This window comes from Parambassis ranga, chromosome 2, assembly GCF_900634625.1.
Source record: "Parambassis ranga chromosome 2, fParRan2.1, whole genome shotgun sequence".
NCBI classification, from domain to species: domain Eukaryota; kingdom Metazoa; phylum Chordata; class Actinopteri; family Ambassidae; genus Parambassis; species Parambassis ranga.
In genome coordinates this window covers 40,873,474-40,894,425 of record NC_041023.1, presented here as the reverse complement: position 1 = coordinate 40,894,425, position 20,952 = coordinate 40,873,474, and the positions used below count along the sequence as shown (strand labels likewise).

The window sequence follows — 20,952 nt, the reverse complement described above, 5'->3', positions numbered from 1 at the left end:
AAGTATCCGTGACAGCTCACCACAAGTCGCTCACCATGTGAGTGTGAGGTGTGTGTGTGTGATGGTATGTGTGGCAATTAAAGAGTGCTTTTACAAGGCTCCAGTGAAAACAAGCTATCTCCTATGACATGTACTAGCGAATATTGATGTTACATTAAACCAGCATGGGGAACTTCATATATAGATTGATATAGATGGTATTTAATACTGGACATATGCACTTTAAGTCTATGAAAGAAGGAAAATAAGCAGGATCTTTGAACATTTTTCACAGTAAAAGTCACAAAAAAGATCCTAACTGACTGATCAGCTATCCAAAACACAAAAACAAATAATTTTCTGTTGGTGTAATATTTGTCACTGGGACACAAAGTTTAAACCTTACATTTAGAGGGAAAGGAGGAGGAAACTTAAGCTGACAGAACTGCTGTGGTGTTTTTGCTGTGGATATGCTGCCTCCCTGTGGTGCAACTGCATTAACAACATTCTGGGACAATTCAGAATCTGTGTGAAGCTAAAATAAGTAACAAATCTGTAAATAATTATGTCATTAAGCCTTTTTTTTCTAAGGTGTAATTGTTTTAAGCGTATTTCTCTGAATTTTTCTTTTCATTCAGACAGCCAAATATAGTCTCTGTGAGTTGTATATTTGTCAGTGTGTGTGTGTGTGGTTGGCGCTGTGTGTTTACCGTTTTCTGTAAAGAGTTGGTCAGTGGCTGCTGTCTTTATGCGCTGTAATCCCACAGCCTCTTTCTGGAAAACATGAGTAGCAATGGAACCACTGACTCAAATTTTGGATCTCGTTCTCATGACAAAGCAGTTGTCTCGACTCATTATAGAGGGCTCGGCAGGTATAAAAGAGGGCAAGAACTGCGTGAGAGCACACACACACACACACATAGTATTTATATTACATAACACGTACTGTGTATTTCAAGGGGAGGGTGGAGCACAGCCAGTCCCAAGATGGGCAGGGTGAGTAGAAATGAAATCTGGGGAGTAGAATGGTGATTGTTTTTAGACTGCTATGAGAGAAAAGCAAGATTCAGGGTGCAGTGGTCGACAAAGTACACAGTGGTGGTGGTGGCTGCCTTCCAGGAATGTGGATTTAAACTCACCAATCAGCTGTGGTATCCACCTGATGAAGGAGCCCAGTGGTCACGTTAGGCCCGAAATACCAATATCTAAAAGGAATAGATCCATATGCTCCATGATTGACCTATATGACTTATTATTGCTATACTAGGTGTGTGGATGTAGAAGGGGACAAAAAAGTCCTCCTCTAAAATCCACCACAACCTGTGTGCAATTTCACTTCTATTATATTCTCATAGATCATTTTCTACGAGAACAAGAACTACCAGGGTTGCAGGTATGAGTGTGACAGCGACTGCACAGACTTCCACTCCTACCTGAGCTGCTGTAACTCGGCTCGAGTGGAGAACGGCACCTGGGTGATCTACGAGAGGCCAAACTACTCAGGTTACCAGTACATCCTGATCAGAGGAGAGTACCCCAACTATCAAAGCTGGCTGGGCCTCAACGACAGAGTCTGCTCCTGCAAGATGATCCGCGTTGTAAGTCATTTTCATGAGTCCAAATGACTGTTCAGATATTTTTTTTTTTCAAACCTACCTAATCACTTGTCCTCTCCTGTCTTCATGCAGGCTGCAGGAGATCCCTACAAGATCCAGCTGTATGGTAAAGGGGATTTCTCAGGCCAGGTGTTTGAAGCCAGTGAGGACTGCCCCTCTGTGCTGGAGAAGTTTCACTGGAGAGAGGTGCACTCCTGCCGGGTGCTGGGAGGTTGGTGGGTCTTCTATGAGCACCCCAACTACAAAGGCCGCCAGTACCTACTGGAGAAAGGCGAGTACCGCAAGCCTGTGGACTGGGGTGCGGTCTGCCCCACAGTCCAGTCTTTCAGGCGGCTAACCGAGTAGGAACTGGACAAATCTACAATAAAGGTGAATGAGGAGGGATTACTGTGTCTGGCTGTGTGTTTGTAATTTGTTGTGCTTGGCGGCAGCAGAAAGATCCTTCAGCGTTAAACATTTCAAATGAAACCAAACTTTTATTATCAGATCTTCTTGATGGTGCTCATGATAACAGTTTAAAATTGATGCATGCCAAATCTGAGGCAAATGTTTGTCATGCATTAAGTTGTGAGGCATGCTGGTTCTGTCCGTCAGTCCTGTGTCCAGATCTCCTTCTTTGTTCAGACTGAGGGTCGTCCTTCATCGACGAAACTGAGCTCCGCGGTGTGCACCCCCCAGTCCGCCTTCTGCAGGTTTACGAGGGGGTCTCTGGGCTGTGTGGCCATGCTGGAGGTTGGGAGAAGGGGCTGTGGCTGGATGTGAGACTGATGAAGGGAATGAGGATATGATTGAGATTTGCAGTGGGAGTGGAGCTTGGACTCGGAGTGGGATAAGAGATGGGACAGAGGTTGTCTCTGTGGATCATGGTCAGGTTCTGATAAATCTACCAGAAGAGGAGTGATGGCTGACGGGTGGCTTGCTGAAGACAGGGAAGGGATGGAGGAGGATGTGTATGGAGGTAGCATAACTGTGTGCTCATGAGGAGAGCTGTTGAGTGAAGGAGGAGCTGAGCAATGAAAGACCGGAGGATTGTGCGGCATGACGGTTCGGAGAGGTGAACACGGATCAAAAGCCCCTTGACACATCTTGGTGATGCCAAGTGGAGGAGAGGACGGCTCAGGTACCAGAACGGATGAAGGTTTCTGATCATCTGAGCAGTCTGCAGGTGCATGCTGGGTAAAAAGGGTTGGGGCTGGAGAGCAGCTATGGGAAGACACGCTGGGTGGAGGTGTCACAGTGCTGGGGATCAGCAGCGTGGAGGGGTTGTGAAAGAGGGGTTTGAGGAGACGCGTCATTTCCTGCAGCTCCTGACTCACAGCGGTGACTTGATGGGAAAGGACGGACATCTTAGGGAGAAGATGGAAGAAAAGAAGCTCTGTAGACACTAATGAAGACAAAGCAACTAAATTCTTACAACTGCTGTTATTACTTTTGTAACACTGGCCTTACCTCGTGTTTTAATTTGGCAATAGTCTGCATGGTGTCACCTTCATCATGGGTCCCTGTAGACATACACACCCATTTTACATGCAGGGCAAACAATAATAGATAGATGTATTTTATGTGTATTCACCTGAGGTGGCTGAATCTGGGCTGGCAAGAAACCTCTGAGTAGCACCAGGAGAAAAATCAAACCTCTGAGACAAACCGCTCTGATTTTCTGTCTCGATCCCGTCTACAAACCTGAAGAAGGATGGGAGGCGGTGGTGGATCAATTTCATACACAAAAATAAAGTACACAAAGCAAAAAATACTGGTATTAATTCATTGCTGCAATCTTCAGAACTCCAGGCAGTATACTGAACGTTTTTACTGTAATGGGATTAGTTTTAGGAGCTCTTCTGAAATTCCACATGGTGGCAGCAGACTATAAAGGAAAACCTACAATATAATAACACGGTAAGATAAAGATTACATATCTCTATAACAAAGCACAGCAACAGTTACACATACAGAGGGGTACAAATGGCTTTTCCCTGTTTAAAACAACAGACAAGTTCCATGTCCCATGTGACTTTACATTATTCATAAATACAAACTGGACACGGTTTAATCACCGAAGCAGCACAAAGGTGAACACTGAGCCCAGCATCTGCAGCATCACACGATATCACTATCGCTGCATATTCAAACCTAATTTCTCTACATTGTTTTCCATCTGAGAGCACTAACGTGCACAAGAAGCACCACAATAAATTTAAGTAAAACTAATTGACTAATATGCAGGAACCTCTCTGCCTATGGAAGCGCTATCCAGATGTCAACAGGTCAAAGGTCTTTCTCAGTTAGAGCAGGTGATGGTGCATGATAAATGTAGCACTGCATTTTGCAATAAAAGGAGATCATGTAATTAACACATAAAAACATTAGGCACCTTTTTAGAAACCTGACACAGTAACACACAATTTATGCCTGCCTGCACTCTCACACAGCTGCACAAAATAAATTCCCCCAGCCCTACCACCTCTCCAGGGACTGTTTGTTTTTGTGAATAATGAGACACACACAGAACTGAACAAAGTGCTCCAGCCAAAGCTTTGCACCCTGTCAATAAATCAATAAACACACCGTGGGCTCAGGTCCGGCTGCAGGCAGCTGAAGCTCACCACGGGAACCTGTAGGCTGGTGGGTCGGGTGTGATCGCTCCCTGGGCGGAAGGGTCTCGGAGGAAGCAGCGGGGAACGCAGAGGGGAGCGCAGGGGGGATCGTAGGCCCCGACCCAGCCTGCCAAGGGACGACATCTTGGGAAGTGGGGAGTGCTCTTCCTCAGAACCTGATCCCTCCTCGTCTTCTTTAATGGAGGGGAGCTTTTTTGCAATTCCCCCATTACTCTCAAAGTCTGCCTGAAAGCAAAAAAAACAGATGAAGCTTCCAGACATTTTTGGAAGGCAACTTCACACTTAAACTGTCTCACACCAAAATTTATCAGATCCGGAATGCTGCTGCTTCACTCTTTGATCAGATGGGGGAGCTGTTGAGTCACACAGAGTAAATCGTAGCCATTCACAACAGCTGCACTGAAACGGATATCCATTCAGCAGTGCTGCAACTCTCATTCAAAATCAAGTAAGCATTGCAAACACTTACTGGCAGTCCTTCTAAAGGATTTCAGATAAAATTGTGAGTTAGTTATCAGTGGTGGCTGACACAGGTTCATTGGTTCTTTTTACAGCATTCTGTCTCATTTTCTGTAGGATGTAATTTTCCCCGTATTATTTAACTACTCTGCATCTTCTCCCCTGTCACCACCACCCTTCCCCGTCTCCTCTCCCTTTTTTCTCCATCCAGTCTTTGGCTCACGTGCCCGGCTGGTATTTTTAGATCACAGAGGTTTAATTTTAGCAGAGGTTTGCCTAGAGGGAATGGAGTGGAGAAGGGACTGTTTGGAATTTCAGTGTGTACATGTTTCTGTGTGTGTGTGCAGCACGTGCCATCTCGAAATGCACCATATCAGCCACTTATGTGTGTCATGTTTGCAGGTATAAAAAAATGAGCATGTGTGCTCCATTTGAGAAATGATGCATGTTCATATATGTGTGTGTTATCCATGTGAGCTGGAGCGTGGCCAGCAGCAGTACTTTATGTTATATGTGAATGTGTATGTGTTTTTGGACTCATGGCTCATAACAAGGACAACTGTGGTGAGTGAGGGCATTTCTGTCTGCAGTGAACTTGTATTACTCATGTTGTGGGGACATCAATGCATCACATAATATAAATGCATGGATCTCACTTGGTTTACAGAGAATGCAAAGAGTGTAGGTGAAGCCTCCAGGAATGCAAGTCAGAGTGTCCTGAGGTGACAGAAACATGACTGTGTGTGCGTATGTGTCAGCACGTGAATGCAAATATCAGCTATGTTTGTCCTCCTCCTTTCCTTGCAGCTTCCCTTCATCCTGATGTTTTCTCGTCTCGCCTCCATCTGGTTGTAGCTCTATATTTATCCAGCCAGGGATGACCCTGTCCCTCCCCCACCCATTCTGACAGAACTATTTTTAGTCCCACGCTGCGCTTGGTTAAGGATGCACCGCTGCAGTGGCTGTACGTGCATAAGTATATATGCCACATGTGTGTAAGTTGCTTTTTGTTTTCTGTGTGCACCAGGTGTTTGCTTGAGGTTATTTTTATAGCAGATAGTTCGAGTAAGTTTCCTCAAATTTGAAGTTGCAGAACATCAGGCATGGCATATTTTTAAGTCTACCTTCACCTGTTAAGATAAAACTATCAAGATCTTTAAAAATTTAAAGGGATTGTAATATTATGGTTCTACTGAGATCCATAAACACACTTGAATATCATTTTATTTAAACATTTTTTATGATTTATTGTCATCTCCTTTGACGTTTTTGCTTTGGTCGCTGATCTAATTAACAAACTTACTCACAGTGAAAATGTGACTCCAGTACAAGCTGGTTATTCATGTGTAGACCACAGCTGAGATCCATCTGTAAATCCCTGGCATCTGAATCGCCCATGTTTAGCTCATGTCTTTATCTGTTGGCTGCATCTCAAGCAGAAGCCGTGGATTCCTCCCCACTCCCTGTCCAGATGGCTAATCCTTTTCAAAAGCAAAGCCCTCACTGTGGCGTGGAGGAAGGTGCAGTTACTATCCATAAGTTGTCTTTGAGGTATCTAGAATGTAAAATGATTAATCTCTGATGTACTTTGGTGATGGTAATATTAATAATGATAAAACATCTGCCACACTGAACTGTTGAGGGAAGTAAAGAGAAAGCTGAGCCTTAAGGTGAAGCTCTTCATCTACATTCCAGTCCACACCCTGGTGACTGTTTCCTGAGGGTGTCCAGCTCTTATAGGTAAGATGAAAAATCTATAAGGTCCTTCTTGTAGAGCCAAGCTTTTTGGACATCTGATCAGGATGCCTCAAAGCATATTCAGATCTGGGAAGACCTCTGAGTAGACCCAGAACATGCTGGAGGGACAACATATCCATCTGGCTGGAAATATGTTGCTACTCCCCTGAAGTAGCTGGAGGATGTGACAGGGGAGATGGATGTCTGGGTGATTTTGCTTTGACTTTAGTGGAATTCAATTATTGCAATCTCAGTTTATTTGTTTTGACACCATCTGCAGTGTACCTCTGCGTTGTGTCCTTCTCGCAGGTTGTAGGTCAGGTCATGCTGGATCTCAGTGATGAACTTCTGGGCATAGTCAGGATAAAGGCAGAGAACTTCGCGGAGACCTTTGAGGCTGATGTACTGCAGGTCGCAGTAGGTCAGTGCCTTCACACAGGCGTTGGTCTTAATCACTTCCTCCTGCGTCAGGCAGTCAGAGCCAATCAGGTCACCCCGCCCTGGAAAGCAGGAAACGCAGGTAGTTGAGTGTTAGTAATGTGTGTGAGGTTGGAAACTGCAGGACTCAACTAGACAGTATAGAGACAAGAGGACAAGATTTACTATGTGTAGCATAATGCAGTGCTGTAATTTGGAATTGCCCGTGCCTCTCTCTAACTCATTGCCTTTGCTGGAGCTGTAAATCCAAAGTGGCAATGCCAAAGCAATTTGTGTTTGTGTGTGTGTGCACGGGTGTGTGAGAGAAAGAAAAATACTTAGTGTGCACTTCTATACGCACAACAGAGAAACCTACAAGAGAAATGTGTTTGTCTGTGTGCAGCTTTGTTGTTGAAGCAAGGACATGCCTCCACCATGCAGTGTGTGTTTGGATATCCACATGCATGTGCAGGCCCAACATACTAATGAGTTTAGCGCCTTTCCTGTCGGCAGCAGTCATTTCATTATTTACACCAGTTAGCTCATTAAAATGAAAAACTGTGTGTGCTAATTTGCTCCCTCTGCTTATATGGACCTGAACTGATTCCAGTGCTGTTTGTGAGCCTGTTTTTGTTTCTCTATTCTGTTTTATCCCTGTTGTGCAGAATGGAAGCAGTGTCAGTGTACGTGTTGTAGGACAAGACTCTGGAGAAGCTCTTATTCTGGCAGTGACACTGATGCATGTTTGCTGTTCTAGCTCTTTAATGTGTGTTGCATCATGTTATGTTAAAGTTAAGGAGTATCGTTGTTGTAGTCTGATGTAGCGTGCTGAATGTGTAAAATTATGAATAACAATATGCCACTCTCTTTGTTAAGGGAAAAAAATGAATAAATATTTAAATTAATTCATGCCCTAAGGTTGTTTATGGGTTTCCATTGGAGCTTTAGGGACTGTCTCATCAATCCCTGGGTCTCAGTTCATCTTCCACCTGATAGTGTGTGAACTGTTTGCTCAGAGGAATGTTTTATTATGGGGATGATTGCAGTTTTACCCACACAGTACTACTCATCTTCATTATGTTCTTCCTTATAAGAGCCTGGCTATTAAATGTTGGATGTCTAATAACTTCCGCATTCCCCATAATGTGAAATCAGACTTAAAATAGACAAACGGCATGATATCTTGTAACTTCCAGTTCCTCTTCTTAACTGTTGCAGCGAGAAGCTGCAATACATTGGTAGGAAATGTAGCAGTGTCTGGACTTTGTCATCCATTACGCCTCCTCACTGACGCCCTATACTGACGCAGAGTTTTTGAGTCACTTTGTTGCCGGAATCTAGGAGGGCTTCTGTGGTTTGGAGTCCAAGACAGAGAAGTCCTTCAAGTTTCAGGGAGCAAAACGACCCACTTAGGAGGCTTGATCCAAACAACCCGCTGGCCACTGATCGCGCACCTACGTCCTTAACCTGGTTCTGGGTAAGTCACTTCAAAGCAGGGATGTGTTAGTCTAGAAAATCAAAGCATGGCTGCAGGCATAGTGTTAAATGGGGTGCTATCCATGGTGCTGAACCTCAGTGGTATTGTTTGCACTGCATTATGTGTGTACTCCCTGAATATACACAAAATAGCTTGAAAATTGCACGTACTGTCAGCTAAGGTCTCTATGGGTTTTTTTAATGAATTATTAATAAGGGTCTTTACCCAGAATGGCCAGCACAGTGTTGTCCTTCAGCACCTCCATAGAGCCGGAGCATACAAAGTAAATCGCCTGGAGTGCGTCACCCTGGCGGATTAGGAACTCCCCAGGAGCGCAAAAAGAGGTCTTGATGATGAGAGAGAGGGAGCGCAGACACCCCCTACTGGCCGACTCAAACAGTGGCAGCTGCAGGAGCTCTTTGTTCAGGTGCATGGCGATGTCCGCCCGAAGCTCATCCGGAAAGTCCTTCAGCAGCTGAAGAAGGCAAAGTCACATATATATTCTTACATATAACAGAAAACATAAAGGCTCTTTTTGGGTTGGGATAGGGTTATTAGCAACTGTCCAAAAAACTGTCCTTAAAAAGGATTATCTAGATTTTAAGCAATGCTAAAACACACCAGAAAAAGGAGTGAGTTCCATGACTGTGAGGCCGCTAATCCATTAAATTAAGATAGCTGCTCCAGCGTGCAAGAACCCAAAACAAAACCCAAATCCTCCCAATGACTTTAAGCTGTTTCTTTAGTCTGCCTGGCAGGCGAGTCACCAGATTTGCACTTTAGATTCACTTCATCCCATTGTAATTGACAAGGTCAATCCAAGCTACAGAGGTCATGTGCACATTTCAGAGCCTCTGATCCTTATGTTTACACAGCCTGTAGTCCATCTCTCATACCTCACTGACGTCGATGCCATTGTTGACAGACCAGGTCGTTTGGAAACACTCCATCATGCGCTGCTCCAGAGTCTTGGGTAGCCGGTGTACACGGATGAAGTCCTTTAGGTCCTTGGTGCGGGTGTGGTAGAGGGAGCGACGTGAGTACATCCGCTGGATGATGGCAGTCACGTTACCAAACACCACAGCGTGCATTAATGCTATCAAAAAGGTACAAACATAAAAATTTAAACAATTTTGTAAACTGTTGGAAATTACAGGCAGGCTTTAATCTACTTTAATGAACTCTACAGAACCAAGGCCCACATTTCTTGCCCACCTCCGATCAGCATGGTGCATATGGAAAATATCTTCTCAGAGTCAGTGTTGGCTGAAACGTTGCCGAAGCCCACGCTAGTCAGACTGCTCAGAGCAAAGTAGAGTGACGTCACATAGGAGCTCCTGACAGACGGGCCGCCACCCAGTCTCGTCCCTGAGCCATTCAGCGTCCTCCCTCTTGTCTTGCTACCGTTCCACTGGCCTGAACCCAGCAAACCCGCCCAGCTCAGTGGCTCGAAGCCCGAGCCGTTCCACTGACTGTAGTTGATTAGTCCTGCCGTCATGGCCCCTTGAGGCGAATCAGAGACTCCTAGCAGGGAGGTCAGCGGTGCCAGGAAGTATGGTGTTCCCAAGCGTTTGGCCAGTTCATGGAGCCAGCCTGGTGGGGAAAGGACAGCCCAGAAGAGTTTGTCAGTTTAATGAGAATGCATCCATGTTTGTTGGATGACCTTTACTGGAGGGCTTCATTAGTAGTGGCACCAATGCTGGAAGGGCAGAGTAATTATTCAGTGATGGTGTTTGTGTATTTGGGAGGAGTGCAGGCCAGACACAACACACGCTACCATCCCAGATAATGTCAGCTCAGATTTCTATCTATGAACAGTGCAATTAATTTGTCTTATTTTGTCGTTTTTAAATGCTGCTTAAAAGTCTCGATCATAGTGGACTCCCAGGGTTGTTGTGGAGGACCAAACACTCCATGGCGTTTTGTTTAAACGAATAAGATTTAAAGTTTTTATGGAGGTCTATCACCAAAACAAGACATCACATGCATCACCAGGCATTCAGTTCTAATGTGCAAGCTGCCACATATTACAATATCGATACTACACTTGAGTGGAAATGTGTATAACAAAGAATGGTGGAGCACTGCCCCGAAGCTATTTGCGTTTGCTCTATTACCAACCCTACATTTAATGGCCAACCTGCTTTACCGCCTAAGCCACATCAGCAGCCCTATTCTGTACATTTTCTGCTGCTTTTATTCTCATTCTCTCTCCACTTGTTACTGATGCTTGCATGAGCGCCACATGCACCTCACAGTACTGTTGTAGTTTGGCACCGGTGTGCACAGTAGGAGGGGAAATAGATTACCATAATTAGAGCTGTTTTCTCAGTAAAGGGACAAACATTCCACACATACTGTAAAAGTGTCTTCATGCAGATAAAATGATGCATTTGTTAGAAACGGCTCCAGGATTTCTCAGAGAACAGTTATTAATTTCCCTATCTGTGACTAAAGGTCACATTTGCTTCTACAAAATGTTTTGTTGTAACACACACAGACACGTTACCTATGTCCCAGGAGGCGGGGCTATTACTTTCAATCTCACTGCGTCCAATGAAGTACCAGACGCAGGCCATCCAGTGGGCCAGCAAGGCAAATGTGGACATGAGCAGCGTGAGGACCACAGCGCTGTACTGGGAGTAACGGTCCAGCTTCTGCAGGAGGCGCAGGAGGCGAAGGAGGCGCACCGTCTTCAGCAGGTGAACCCCGAAGTTCTGGGAGAGATGGTAGTGCAGCTTATTAGGATGGGATCAGTTACTCTTGGATAGGTGGAGTGAGTTGAATTATTAATAGCAAGGTTTAATCTTTTCATATCTGGGGTGAAGGATATTTTGTAATTAGAATTACCCATGCACACAATTTTAATCAGCCATCTTGATAGTAAGTGCTGTTACTGAGGGACCTGGTTCATTAAGGTTCCTCCTTAACAACATATAAGATGTTAAAATACTCCACATTTAACTCATAAGTTGAATCAATTTCAGTTTTATTAGAGACATTTTTCTCTGGTCTTTATGTAAAAATGTCATTTTCATCAATCTTCTTCACCTTATTGATTTTCTCTTCTCTGCAATTCTCTGCCCAGTAAGCGGCTTGCTAATGGAAGCAGGTCTATTTCCAACACGGCCAAAGATGGATTACACCACACTGAGACAAGATTTAATTCTGAAAACTTTCAGTTCAGAAGGTGTGTGATTACCCTGTTTTAATCACAGACACAGCTGCACATTTACACTGAAATCAGTCCAAAGCTCTGCTTTAAAGACCAGATCCTTAGACGTAATTCCTGTTGCAATCTATACAATTATTCCTAGTAATTCCATCATTTTGTTGCTCTTTAGAAATGTCACAATCTACTAACATATCTGTTTCAACAGCAAGCAGGCTTTGCACTCATCTGGCTAATTCCCCAAACTGTAATTTGTCCTCGGCTTAATTACCAGTTACCTAATAATGGGTTTCTTGTTGAGGATCGAACTCTCGGTTTTGCTCCCTGGAAGCCACAATAGAACAAAGTGAGTGTAGAAAGGAATAAAATATGCAACAGTGTTTCAGATGTTTTGTCAGTGTGTGTAATATACGAATGTAGGTGTACATTAGCAAGCTCTTCTGTGGTCTTATTAAATCACTGGTAAGTGCGAGGTAAACAGCAGGAGAGTGCTGCTGATAAAAGAATGATTAGTATTGCCTTAGAGCCTCTGCCTGTATACATCAGGCACCCACATGAATCACACATAGAGACACACAGAAGCATGGTCAGGTTTCATTTAAACACTTCCCCCAACAAATATGTTAAATTCTGCGTGTGTGTGTGTGTGTGTGAGACTCACCACACTGATATTGAAAGCGTAGAGCAGGTCAAAGGGCAAGGCGGCGATCAGATCCACAAATAGCCAGGACGTGACGTAGTGGATGCATATGCAGCGAGCGTCGTACACCACCTGACCAGACGTGCTCACATAGGTTGTTCGGAAGTTTAACACAATATCTGCAAACATGAACAACATCATCACTCTCCATCTGAGTAACATGTACAAACATGAGAACATGAGCTGCTGGCAGCTTTTAAACCAGTCTGATCTCACAGGTTCCACTTCCAGGTTGACCCACATACCTAGATACAGGTACAGGGACACACAGGCGTCTGATTTGTGTGAGGATATGACCTGGTTAGTGCAACTGTACAGGGAAATCAGTGACCATGTGCATAGTCTAGTGGCCTCTTTTGAGGACTACAGGGCTGGATATCATCTATAAAATGGTATGAATGTGATGTATTTTATTGGACCAGATCCAAACTACAAAGTCCAACTTCAGCACAAACTGTAAAATCTTTCTTTTAGTAAGCTCCCTGTGGTGGTTGATTGATGGCCAGAGAGGAAACGGCAGGTTTAGTTAGACAAACTTTGGGGATCAGAGTTCACCTAAATGAGCCAATTAAAAAAGAAAAGTGGTAGTTGCTAAGCTTGTTTGAATATGGAACCCTGGAGGTAGAATCAGAAAACTGTGTGCATGGTTCAAGAGTCAAACATCATGCCAGATATAATTAAGAAAGAACATTTTGATTGAAAAACTGGTCATGTTTAAATCAATTACAAAAACATCTTACCGATGATGAAAAGTATCTCCACCAATATGTCGCTGACACTCGGTGGATTTCGGGCTGCTGAGCCGCCATCCTCTCGCATCTCCACAGCGGTGAAGCAGACGTTGTAGGGAACAGTGACAGCTACGTAAAAAGTGGCCAACAAGATCAGCCAATCCCAGCCGGCCTTGAACGCACCATAGTGAAGAAGGATGAAGCGGGACTTCTGGATGTCTGCTACCTTGTACTCTGGGACAGGGTTCGCATTGGCTCCAAGAACACTCTTTATAAAAAAAAGCATTAATAATGAAGACACAGTAACCAGGCTAGGATTATATATATATTTGCTTAATTAACAACAGGAGAGCATATATTTTATAGTGAGTGCTGGTGGAGGTGGTGTAACCAAACACAACATGTCTCACATTGTTGATCTTCAGCTTGGTCTTGTCCTGTTTCTGCAGATGTCCTGACAGCTGGTAGAGGACGGCACGACTACGCCGGCGCTCCGTGTTGAAGCCAGGAGGGCAACTGACCTTGTGGATCTCCAGACCAGTTTCCTCATCTGTAAACAAGAACACACATAATGTATATTATAATATATAATAAGAAAAACATAGCAGTCATTTAAGTGTCCACGAGGCAGGCACATTTTCTCTTTTTGACCCTCTCAGAAGAACAAACAGCAGCAAAGTAAACCTTAGCATTTACCTTTATTCCCATGCTGCTAAATGTATTTTCCTAACCAAGGTCATTTTGCCTGTTTATTGAAATGGAAAATGCCTCTGACATTTAAATGCTTTTTAATCGTGCTGAACATAAGTACTAACAGCACAGGTAATTTATTTGGTGAGTACCACAATCATAAGTACACTGGCCTCAGCTGCAAAGCCTCTATTGGATCCTTTCATGTGAATCAAAAGGGGAATTGGACTCTTTCTTTTTCATGCCTTCTCTCACCAGTGTCAGATTCATTGCCATGCTCCTTATTTTCTGTGATGTCCTTATGTGAGACCAGAAACAGAACCACCTCGCTCTTCTCGTTCTTGATGGGTACGATGTCCAGCAGACACCAGAACTTGGAGCCTTTTCAGAAGAGAGAGAGAGAGAGAGATGGGATGTACAGGCAAGTTTGACTACAAGATTATTTATTTATGCTTCAAACATAATTCACTTTGACAGTATCCTGCAGCAATCCAGCCTTACCGCACTTCTTGTACAGAATGATCTCAGTCTTGAACTCCCGACGCTCGTCCAGAGCCTTTTGCATCTGCGAGGTGAGGCGGTCACTGGTCTCGGTGCCATACAGGAAGTGACACATGCAGCTCTTCTGCATCAGCTCGCCACGGGCAAAGCCGGTCAGTTCACAGAAACCATCGGAGCAGTAGACTATGGGGTAGACAGACTGGACCTGGGCATTGCCCAGGACGAAGTTACTGTCTGTGTTCAGAAGAGAGAACACAAACAGCAGTAAGGGGAGATGTTTGACTTTTCTCTTAGTTGTTAAATGCACTGTTTACATTACATTTTAATGGGGTCATCACCAAAAACATATAATCAGAATTTTATTCATGGCTTTTCTCTTATTTTTTCACAGCTCTCACTCCATGCTTGGCTCTACAAAGATTCTTAGTAATTCTTCTCACCGAGAAAAGCTGTCCTCGGGGAGAATTTAACATGCCCATGAACTTTATATCATCATCCTTTTATGCTATTGTTCTCTTTAAATAATCTTCTCTGTGTGCTTCCCATGTGGCTTCTCCACATCTCCCAGTCTCTGTGCCCTTCATAACATTCTCAGCAACATCAGATATATTTTTCTCCTTGGACAAAAATGTCCTCTGTGCTTGACAGCATGAGTTGTGGGGGACAATCTTGAATAATTCTTTATGAAACTCAGTTAGGTGTGATAGGTGACTCACGCAGCCGAGGCATTCATTGCACAGAGATCATTAATGTCTATACACACATAAGTCTGGAGCACTCTCTATGAGGAATGTGAGCAATATAGAACGAGAGAGGAGGCAAGGAAATGATTGAATGAGATGATGTAGTGCACATGCAGACTGTGGACTGCGTGAAAATGAACTATGGACAATGAAATTTAATAATTCAAGCAATAATAAAGCATGTCCAGTGTACATGCTCTTGCCAAACCTCATTGAAGTACCACAAAAATAAACAAACTGCCTTTCAGTAGGCTCACATTTCCTGCAGTGTGTGTGTGTGTGTGGCTTGTTTTTGTACACAGTGGGAAACAGCTCAGCTCATCCAAATGTGAAACTATAGGAACAAAGTGGCCACAGTGGAACTTGAGATGCAACAAGTGTGAAGCCTTGTTACTCAAACAAAGCCAGATGGATTCATGCTGACAGCAGTAACAGCAGCGCCGCCTCCTTGTTGTCAGAGTCAGCAGGTGTGCTAAGTAGATGTAGAAATGGCTGTAATAACATCTGATCGCCCGGGCTGCTGTGAGAGGCGGCAGAGGGGAGGGAGGCTGTCCACTGCTGTGGACACGAGGGCGATGATTTAGAAGAGAGTGACAGAATAAAAGAGGGTCTGATGAATCATTTCACCCTCCAACAATAGCCTTTTGAGCTGATGAACAGATCGAACAAAGGAATATATTAATATGTAAGAGCAGTGAGTCCATTTTGCAAAAGACAAATGGTTTATATAAGCCAAAATTAGTCTCTCACATTTATTGTTTGATGGTAGTTCTACTAGAAGCAGACTCTGAAAGAACTATAGACTAAAAATGTGTTTAAACGGCTTCTCACAACAACAAACTACATCTCTGCACCTGAGCATTTTCTGCCTCTGCCCTGTGTTCATCGCTTCCCTCCACAGATGTGCTCTGGTTACAGACCAAACCGCTCCGGTGCCACACCATTTTCCTTCTGGCCTTTGGCCATGATGGTATTCATTTTCTGTACACTCCCCAGGCGCCAGGCAGGCCTGTCAAAACCGCACCGCAGTCCAGGTGTAATACGTCTGAGCTGAACTACAGCACCGCTCACACACAGCCCCCCGAGCGGCTTAGGGAACCCCGACAGACCCTGCTGCTGATAACACTGACAGTGACAGCCCGCCACAATAAATTCACCACCGAGCACAATGTGAGACACACACACACACACACGCCGCATGCTTGTTTATAGCTCTCTATTCTCAAGCTACTCCACTTTTGTATATAACAAGTCCGTGCCAAACAACAAAGAGATGAACACAGACAGAAGATTTCTGTATGCAGGCTACTCTGTTAAACCAGCTCTCTGATTACTAGAAACACAATTTCATTCAGAATCAGCTTCGAAACTTCAGCCAGAATTCCCCGACAAAAACTGACAACACTCTAAAGTCACACACTCTTCTGCTTCAAGAAGTCAGAACAAGAGCAGCTCCTGGTTTTGCTGTTGCATAAAGACACAGGCCATTTGTGAAGCCAGTCATCACTTTTTAACTCATTATTACATAAATCATTTAACACATTTTTGCTAAGCTTAATTTAAGGAACTGCAGTTACTCGAGTGGCCACTCGAGGCTGGCCCTAAAAGTGAGATAATCCCAAACACGAAGGGGGAAAAGAATCTAAATAATTATTATGCTTAAAATATCACCAAGTGTTATTTAAAAGGAAACGCAAATGTCAAAGCTGATCACATTATCTCGGCACCTGTTCACACTCATTTTCAAAAAATGACATTACTGATCAGATTGTGACAGCGTTTAAAAAATGATTGACTGGTAACGTTCGTCCCTATAAATATGTATGTAGTAGACTGCCACATCTCTGTGTTAAAAGGAGCTCATGCTGAAGTTTCTACAGCAATGAAAGAAAAAAATGACAGAAATTCCCAGGGGTCTCTCTGGTTATCTTCCTGCATTAATGTTGTATGGCAAAGATGGAAGATCCCAGCTTCTGACCTGAAAATGCTGCTCCACTCAGCCGGTAACAGCACTTCACTATCAGTTACAAAGAACAGGTCCTGTATTCTGTATTCTGAGGGCAGCAGATGGTTTAATACTGTGATACAGTCTCATCAGAATTCCCTCACTTGGCCTCCCAGAGTTTAAAGTGTGCTCATGAATGAAGGAGACTTCATTTCATCTGCTTATCAAATGCCATCGCTCAGCTCTTATTGGGGTCACGCTTCAGTTTGTATGCTAATACTTTAATTAAGGAGCCAACTTTAAGGAACAAATGTTTTAGCAAGGAAATTTAAACAGCAACTGGGGTTGATTGAAGAGTGATCTGATCCTTGAGCTAAAACTAAATGCAAATGTTCACTGATGCAACACACAAGCAACAACCAGGAGGAGGCCAAACCTAAAAATGGAGATCTCCCAGTGCACATACAGGACTGATCAGTCTTGTTGTGGAAAGACGTAGAAGAACGAAAAAGGAGCCTGATAATGACAAGCTTCTGTCTGGCTTCAAAGAGGTTCTTTAAAAGCTATTACAGTTCACTGCAGGGATGGCACTCAGATTCCCACCCAGGATCTTCTCAGAGGGTAAATGTTGATCGTGAGAGGGGATTAAAGTCAGGCAGTAACAGAAGCACTTGAACCTGACAGGATTCAAGGAGAAACTTAAACACCTCTGCGACGCCTTGTCACCCATTCTGTTAGTGATTTTTGTGGACAGAATGTTAGGAGGAGGAGATAGGCAACTCCTCAGCTCTAGCCAAAACGAGTGAAATCCCTGCGTGCCCAAACTGTTCTGTGTCTAATGAATCCTCTCCTGTATGACAGCGAGTCAGACGCAGACAAGTGCTGGAGCAGAACTTATTGCTGTTGACACAAAATGAAAAACTTCTGATCTCATAAAACTCTGACTTCAGGCCAGAACAGAAAAAATCCCACACCTACAGATGAATATTATTAGATTACAGTGTGCAGAATGCTACTGTAAACCACACAAAATGACTATCTATTTTTCTGTAATTTGGAGCTCTGTTTCAGAAAATAAACAGATCCGCGCTGATTCCTTGTGCAGATGCATCCTCACTAATGCCTATAATTTGCGCCTTCAGGGCCTGAGTTATGTAACACATCTTCAGCTATAACAGCTGCAGTTAGCATGTTGATCGACAGCTATTTCTCCGTGGGTTTACCATATGTGGGCCTAATGCACAGACTGATAAGCTCAGTATTGCAATGAGTGTGAAAGCTGGTGGCTAAAAATAATTATTACACAGCTGTGATAAATATCCAATTTAGAATGGCCTATAGTGAAGTGAACTGCTATGTCTGGAGACATCCTGGTTGCTATGCATAACAGACTGTTGCTATGGATGCAGTTTGGATCAATAGGGATGACCTTGTTCAGTCCACTACAATAACTTTTATTTGAAAATTATTGATTTCTAAGTAGTCGTGTTATAATGGATTTCCATTGCTTGCGATGCACTGTCCTTTACTTAAAGGCTTGATTAGAATTCACCAAAGCATTTCAGCGGGTTCACCTTTTCTTTACGAATAGATCTTTGTTGCCTGAAGCTGATGTAACAGTTTGAAATTACTTTTACCGATTTAAATCATACACATAACATACACACAAAACTGCAAGCTGAAAGCAAAGCCCCAGAACACCGGGTTCCAGCCCTCATGTGTGTTCACACAGGTTTAATTGAATACGTTGTGAAAGCACTAAACTGCGCTATTTACTTGGTCAATAAAGGCACAAACAGGGACAGTTCACAATCAAGATGGATAAACAGCACTGCAGGAGGAATAATTAATACTGGGGCAAACTGTCCTTTTAAGGTGAACCCTTAAAACTGTAGGTTCTGTGCATAGTCAAATGTGTTTAATCACCTCAAACACTGTAAACACAGGGACATACTCTGTGTGCATTAAACTGTGTCTGTTTCTGCATTGATTAACAGCTAAAAGCAATATATTTTAATGATTCATTTCTCTATTTTTATTATTATTCTATTTTCTGTATTTCTTGTCTTTGCCTTTTCTGAGTGTGCCAAGAGCTACCGGACAAAATGTCGCTGTGCCATGCATAATGACAATAAAGAGTCCTGATTAATACTGTCTCACTGTATTCATTAATACATACTGTACACTAACATGGAGTCATTACATATCAAAGCCTTTGAGCGTAGATACAAACAGGAAATCTGCACTGGACTCCATTTTATCCCCTAAAATACACAAACAATGCGCAAACAAATTACGCACAGGAGGATAACATAGAAAACAATGACTCTGTTTAACAGCACACAGGATCTTATGAATGCCTCTGTGGTGATAGAATTGGGTAGAGTGGACTCACGTCTGTGCTTTCATTCATCATCATTCATTCATCAGCCAAAGTATTAGTGAGCTCTAAGCGCCCTTGCTCCTCGCTCAGGTCATCCGTGAAGGAGTTTAAACAAACAGACAACTTTAAAGTGTTCGTTGCGCACTACGAAATTGAGGGATTAGACAAGAAATGTACTCACGGGTCCCATCGAAACGAGTGGCGATTGTGTCCAAGAAGGTGTTCTGCGGCGCGATTAGACCCCGCATGACCGGCATCCGAGAGCGGGTCGAGCCGCGTCTCTCCCGCCGCTCCGAGCCATGGCTGTCGCTGGCGGTGGACACGAAGCCCGGCAGGAACCTGGAGGTAGCCCCCGGCGCTCCTCCTAACCCCTGGAGGAGGGCGCCTAACCGAGACACCCGGGACTCCACGGTCCAAACCTGACCACCGACCACCGGAGCAGGTGATCCCGGCTTAGAGAAGGAGAGAGGAACTGCTGAAGGCGATAAGGGGTGAGGGACGGAGGGATAGAGGTTAGGATGGCCACATTTACGCACGGGTGTACTGCAATGCAATGCCTCTCTCCTCCTCCCCTTCTCTCTCTCTCTTTCTCACTTGCTCTCTTTTTACACAAACACGTTTTCTCTGCAAACATTCTCCCACTCCAGCAGCGTGGAACCAAGCTCCATTCACTCTTTGCTTATTTATCCTCCTCTGCCAGTGCCTCTCTTTCTCACTTTCTCTCCATCCCTTTGAAATTCTATCAGCCTCTCATCCTTTGATGTTCTGATCTATTTAAAGCAGGTAAATTAAAGTGTCACATTGTCCTTAGTTTGCTTAGAAATTAATTAAATATTGTCAGCACCGTCTGCCATGTTTCACACTTGAAGTTGCAAAATTTGTCACTCCAAGAACGAAATGAATAATTTAATCAAGATGGGCAACAGAAATAAAAAACATCGCTGACGGATGCACTATTATAAACCATGTCTAGAAGAAAGAAAACTTTTCTCAAGTCACAAGACATTAGCTGGAGTTAAATCCACAGGCTTTAACGCTTAAGCATAGCAGGACACAGTGATCTCTGAAACTCAGGTCCTAATAAAAGCTCCAAAATGTTCGCACACATTGCACTTTGGCAGAACAAGGACTCCCAGAGGTTTTGTGGAAAGCTTTGACCTATTTACCTTTCAAAGGAAGAATCATACTGAAGACAATCTAACTGGCTATTTTACCCACAGCATACAAAAGCAGAAGAAAAAGAGACCTGCTGCATCAGAACATGCAAGACGGAAAGAACGTAGTGGTGGGGGAAACTGACCAAAAGCCAGTTCTAACAAACATGAATTCTTGCACTGTTAAAAAAAAAATAAAACATAAAACATGACCACACTGTAATGCTATTATGTTCCACTGATATGTAGCCTGTGAGAATTGCGCCATCTACAGGACAGGAAGCTCAAATGAAGCAGAATCTACCTAGAGGACTTGTGGAGGAGGACAAAAACAAAGAGACATGTCTCCAGCAGTGAGATTTAACGTGATTCAGATTTAAATAAAATAAAAAAACACTATAGTGTTTTTGTTTAAATAAAAAACACACATATTGTATGAATGTAACTCTCTATGCTATGCCAATAGCTCGTATTTAATTTGAATTAGGCTCTTTTTATTTTGACTGCCTCTGTCACATCTACTTCTGGATTGACTGAATAATTGTTATATAGATTGATTGATTGACTGATTTTGAGTCACCCTAACATGTTCAGCAAAGACCACTTGACCATAACCTTGTCTTGAGAGGG

At 43.5% G+C, this 20,952-nt stretch overlaps 2 protein-coding genes across 4 annotated transcripts; one reads left to right on the top strand and one right to left on the bottom strand.

Moving 5' to 3' along the window:
* Positions 1-772: 772 nt before the first annotated feature.
* Positions 773-1,940, top strand: LOC114432383 (gamma-crystallin S-like). 3 transcript variants are annotated; one of them, XM_028400380.1, is made up of 3 exons: positions 773-847; positions 1,335-1,577; positions 1,668-1,940. In XM_028400380.1, exons 1-3 carry the CDS (start codon positions 773-775, stop codon positions 1,938-1,940), a joined length of 591 nt encoding a protein of 196 aa, XP_028256181.1. The 3 variants fall into 3 exon arrangements, with proteins under 3 accessions (XP_028256181.1, XP_028256183.1, XP_028256184.1); XM_028400382.1 differs by lacking the exon at positions 773-847 and adding an exon at positions 948-975; XM_028400383.1 differs by lacking the exon at positions 773-847 and adding an exon at positions 948-975 and having other exon boundaries at positions 1,335-1,581; positions 1,675-1,940.
* A 249-nt stretch (positions 1,941-2,189) lies between these two features.
* Positions 2,190-19,425, bottom strand: LOC114432323 (potassium voltage-gated channel subfamily H member 3-like). Its single transcript, XM_028400257.1, has 15 exons — positions 19,350-19,425; positions 14,098-14,331; positions 13,852-13,977; positions 13,317-13,456; positions 12,916-13,174; positions 12,137-12,294; positions 10,813-11,020; positions 9,519-9,896; positions 9,200-9,399; positions 8,529-8,778; positions 6,695-6,909; positions 4,164-4,438; positions 3,169-3,278; positions 3,045-3,097; positions 2,190-2,941 (listed from the first exon to the last, which is right to left on the bottom strand). Exons 1-15 carry the CDS (start codon positions 19,423-19,425, stop codon positions 2,216-2,218), a joined length of 3,408 nt encoding a protein of 1,135 aa, XP_028256058.1. The 3' UTR covers positions 2,190-2,215.
* Between the last annotated feature and the right edge of the window lie 1,527 nt (positions 19,426-20,952).

Bases quoted from the DNA above. Each gene is read 5' to 3' on its own strand.
- LOC114432383 (XM_028400380.1), top strand. From the start codon at position 773: ATGGAACCACTGACTCAAATTTTGGATCTCGTTCTCATGACAAAGCAG. The intron at 848-1,334 runs GCAGGTATAAAA...ATATTCTCATAG, and splicing joins GACTCATTATAGAGGGCTCG to ATCATTTTCTACGAGAACAA. The intron at 1,578-1,667 runs GTAAGTCATTTT...GTCTTCATGCAG, and splicing joins CCTGCAAGATGATCCGCGTT to GCTGCAGGAGATCCCTACAA.
- LOC114432323 (XM_028400257.1), bottom strand. From the start codon at position 19,425: ATGCCGGTCATGCGGGGTCTAATCGCGCCGCAGAACACCTTCTTGGAC. The intron at 13,978-14,097 runs GTAAGGCTGGAT...TCTTCTGAAAAG, and splicing joins CATTCTGTACAAGAAGTGCG to GCTCCAAGTTCTGGTGTCTG. The intron at 12,295-12,915 runs GTAAGATGTTTT...TCATGTTTGCAG, and splicing joins GGAGATACTTTTCATCATCG to ATATTGTGTTAAACTTCCGA.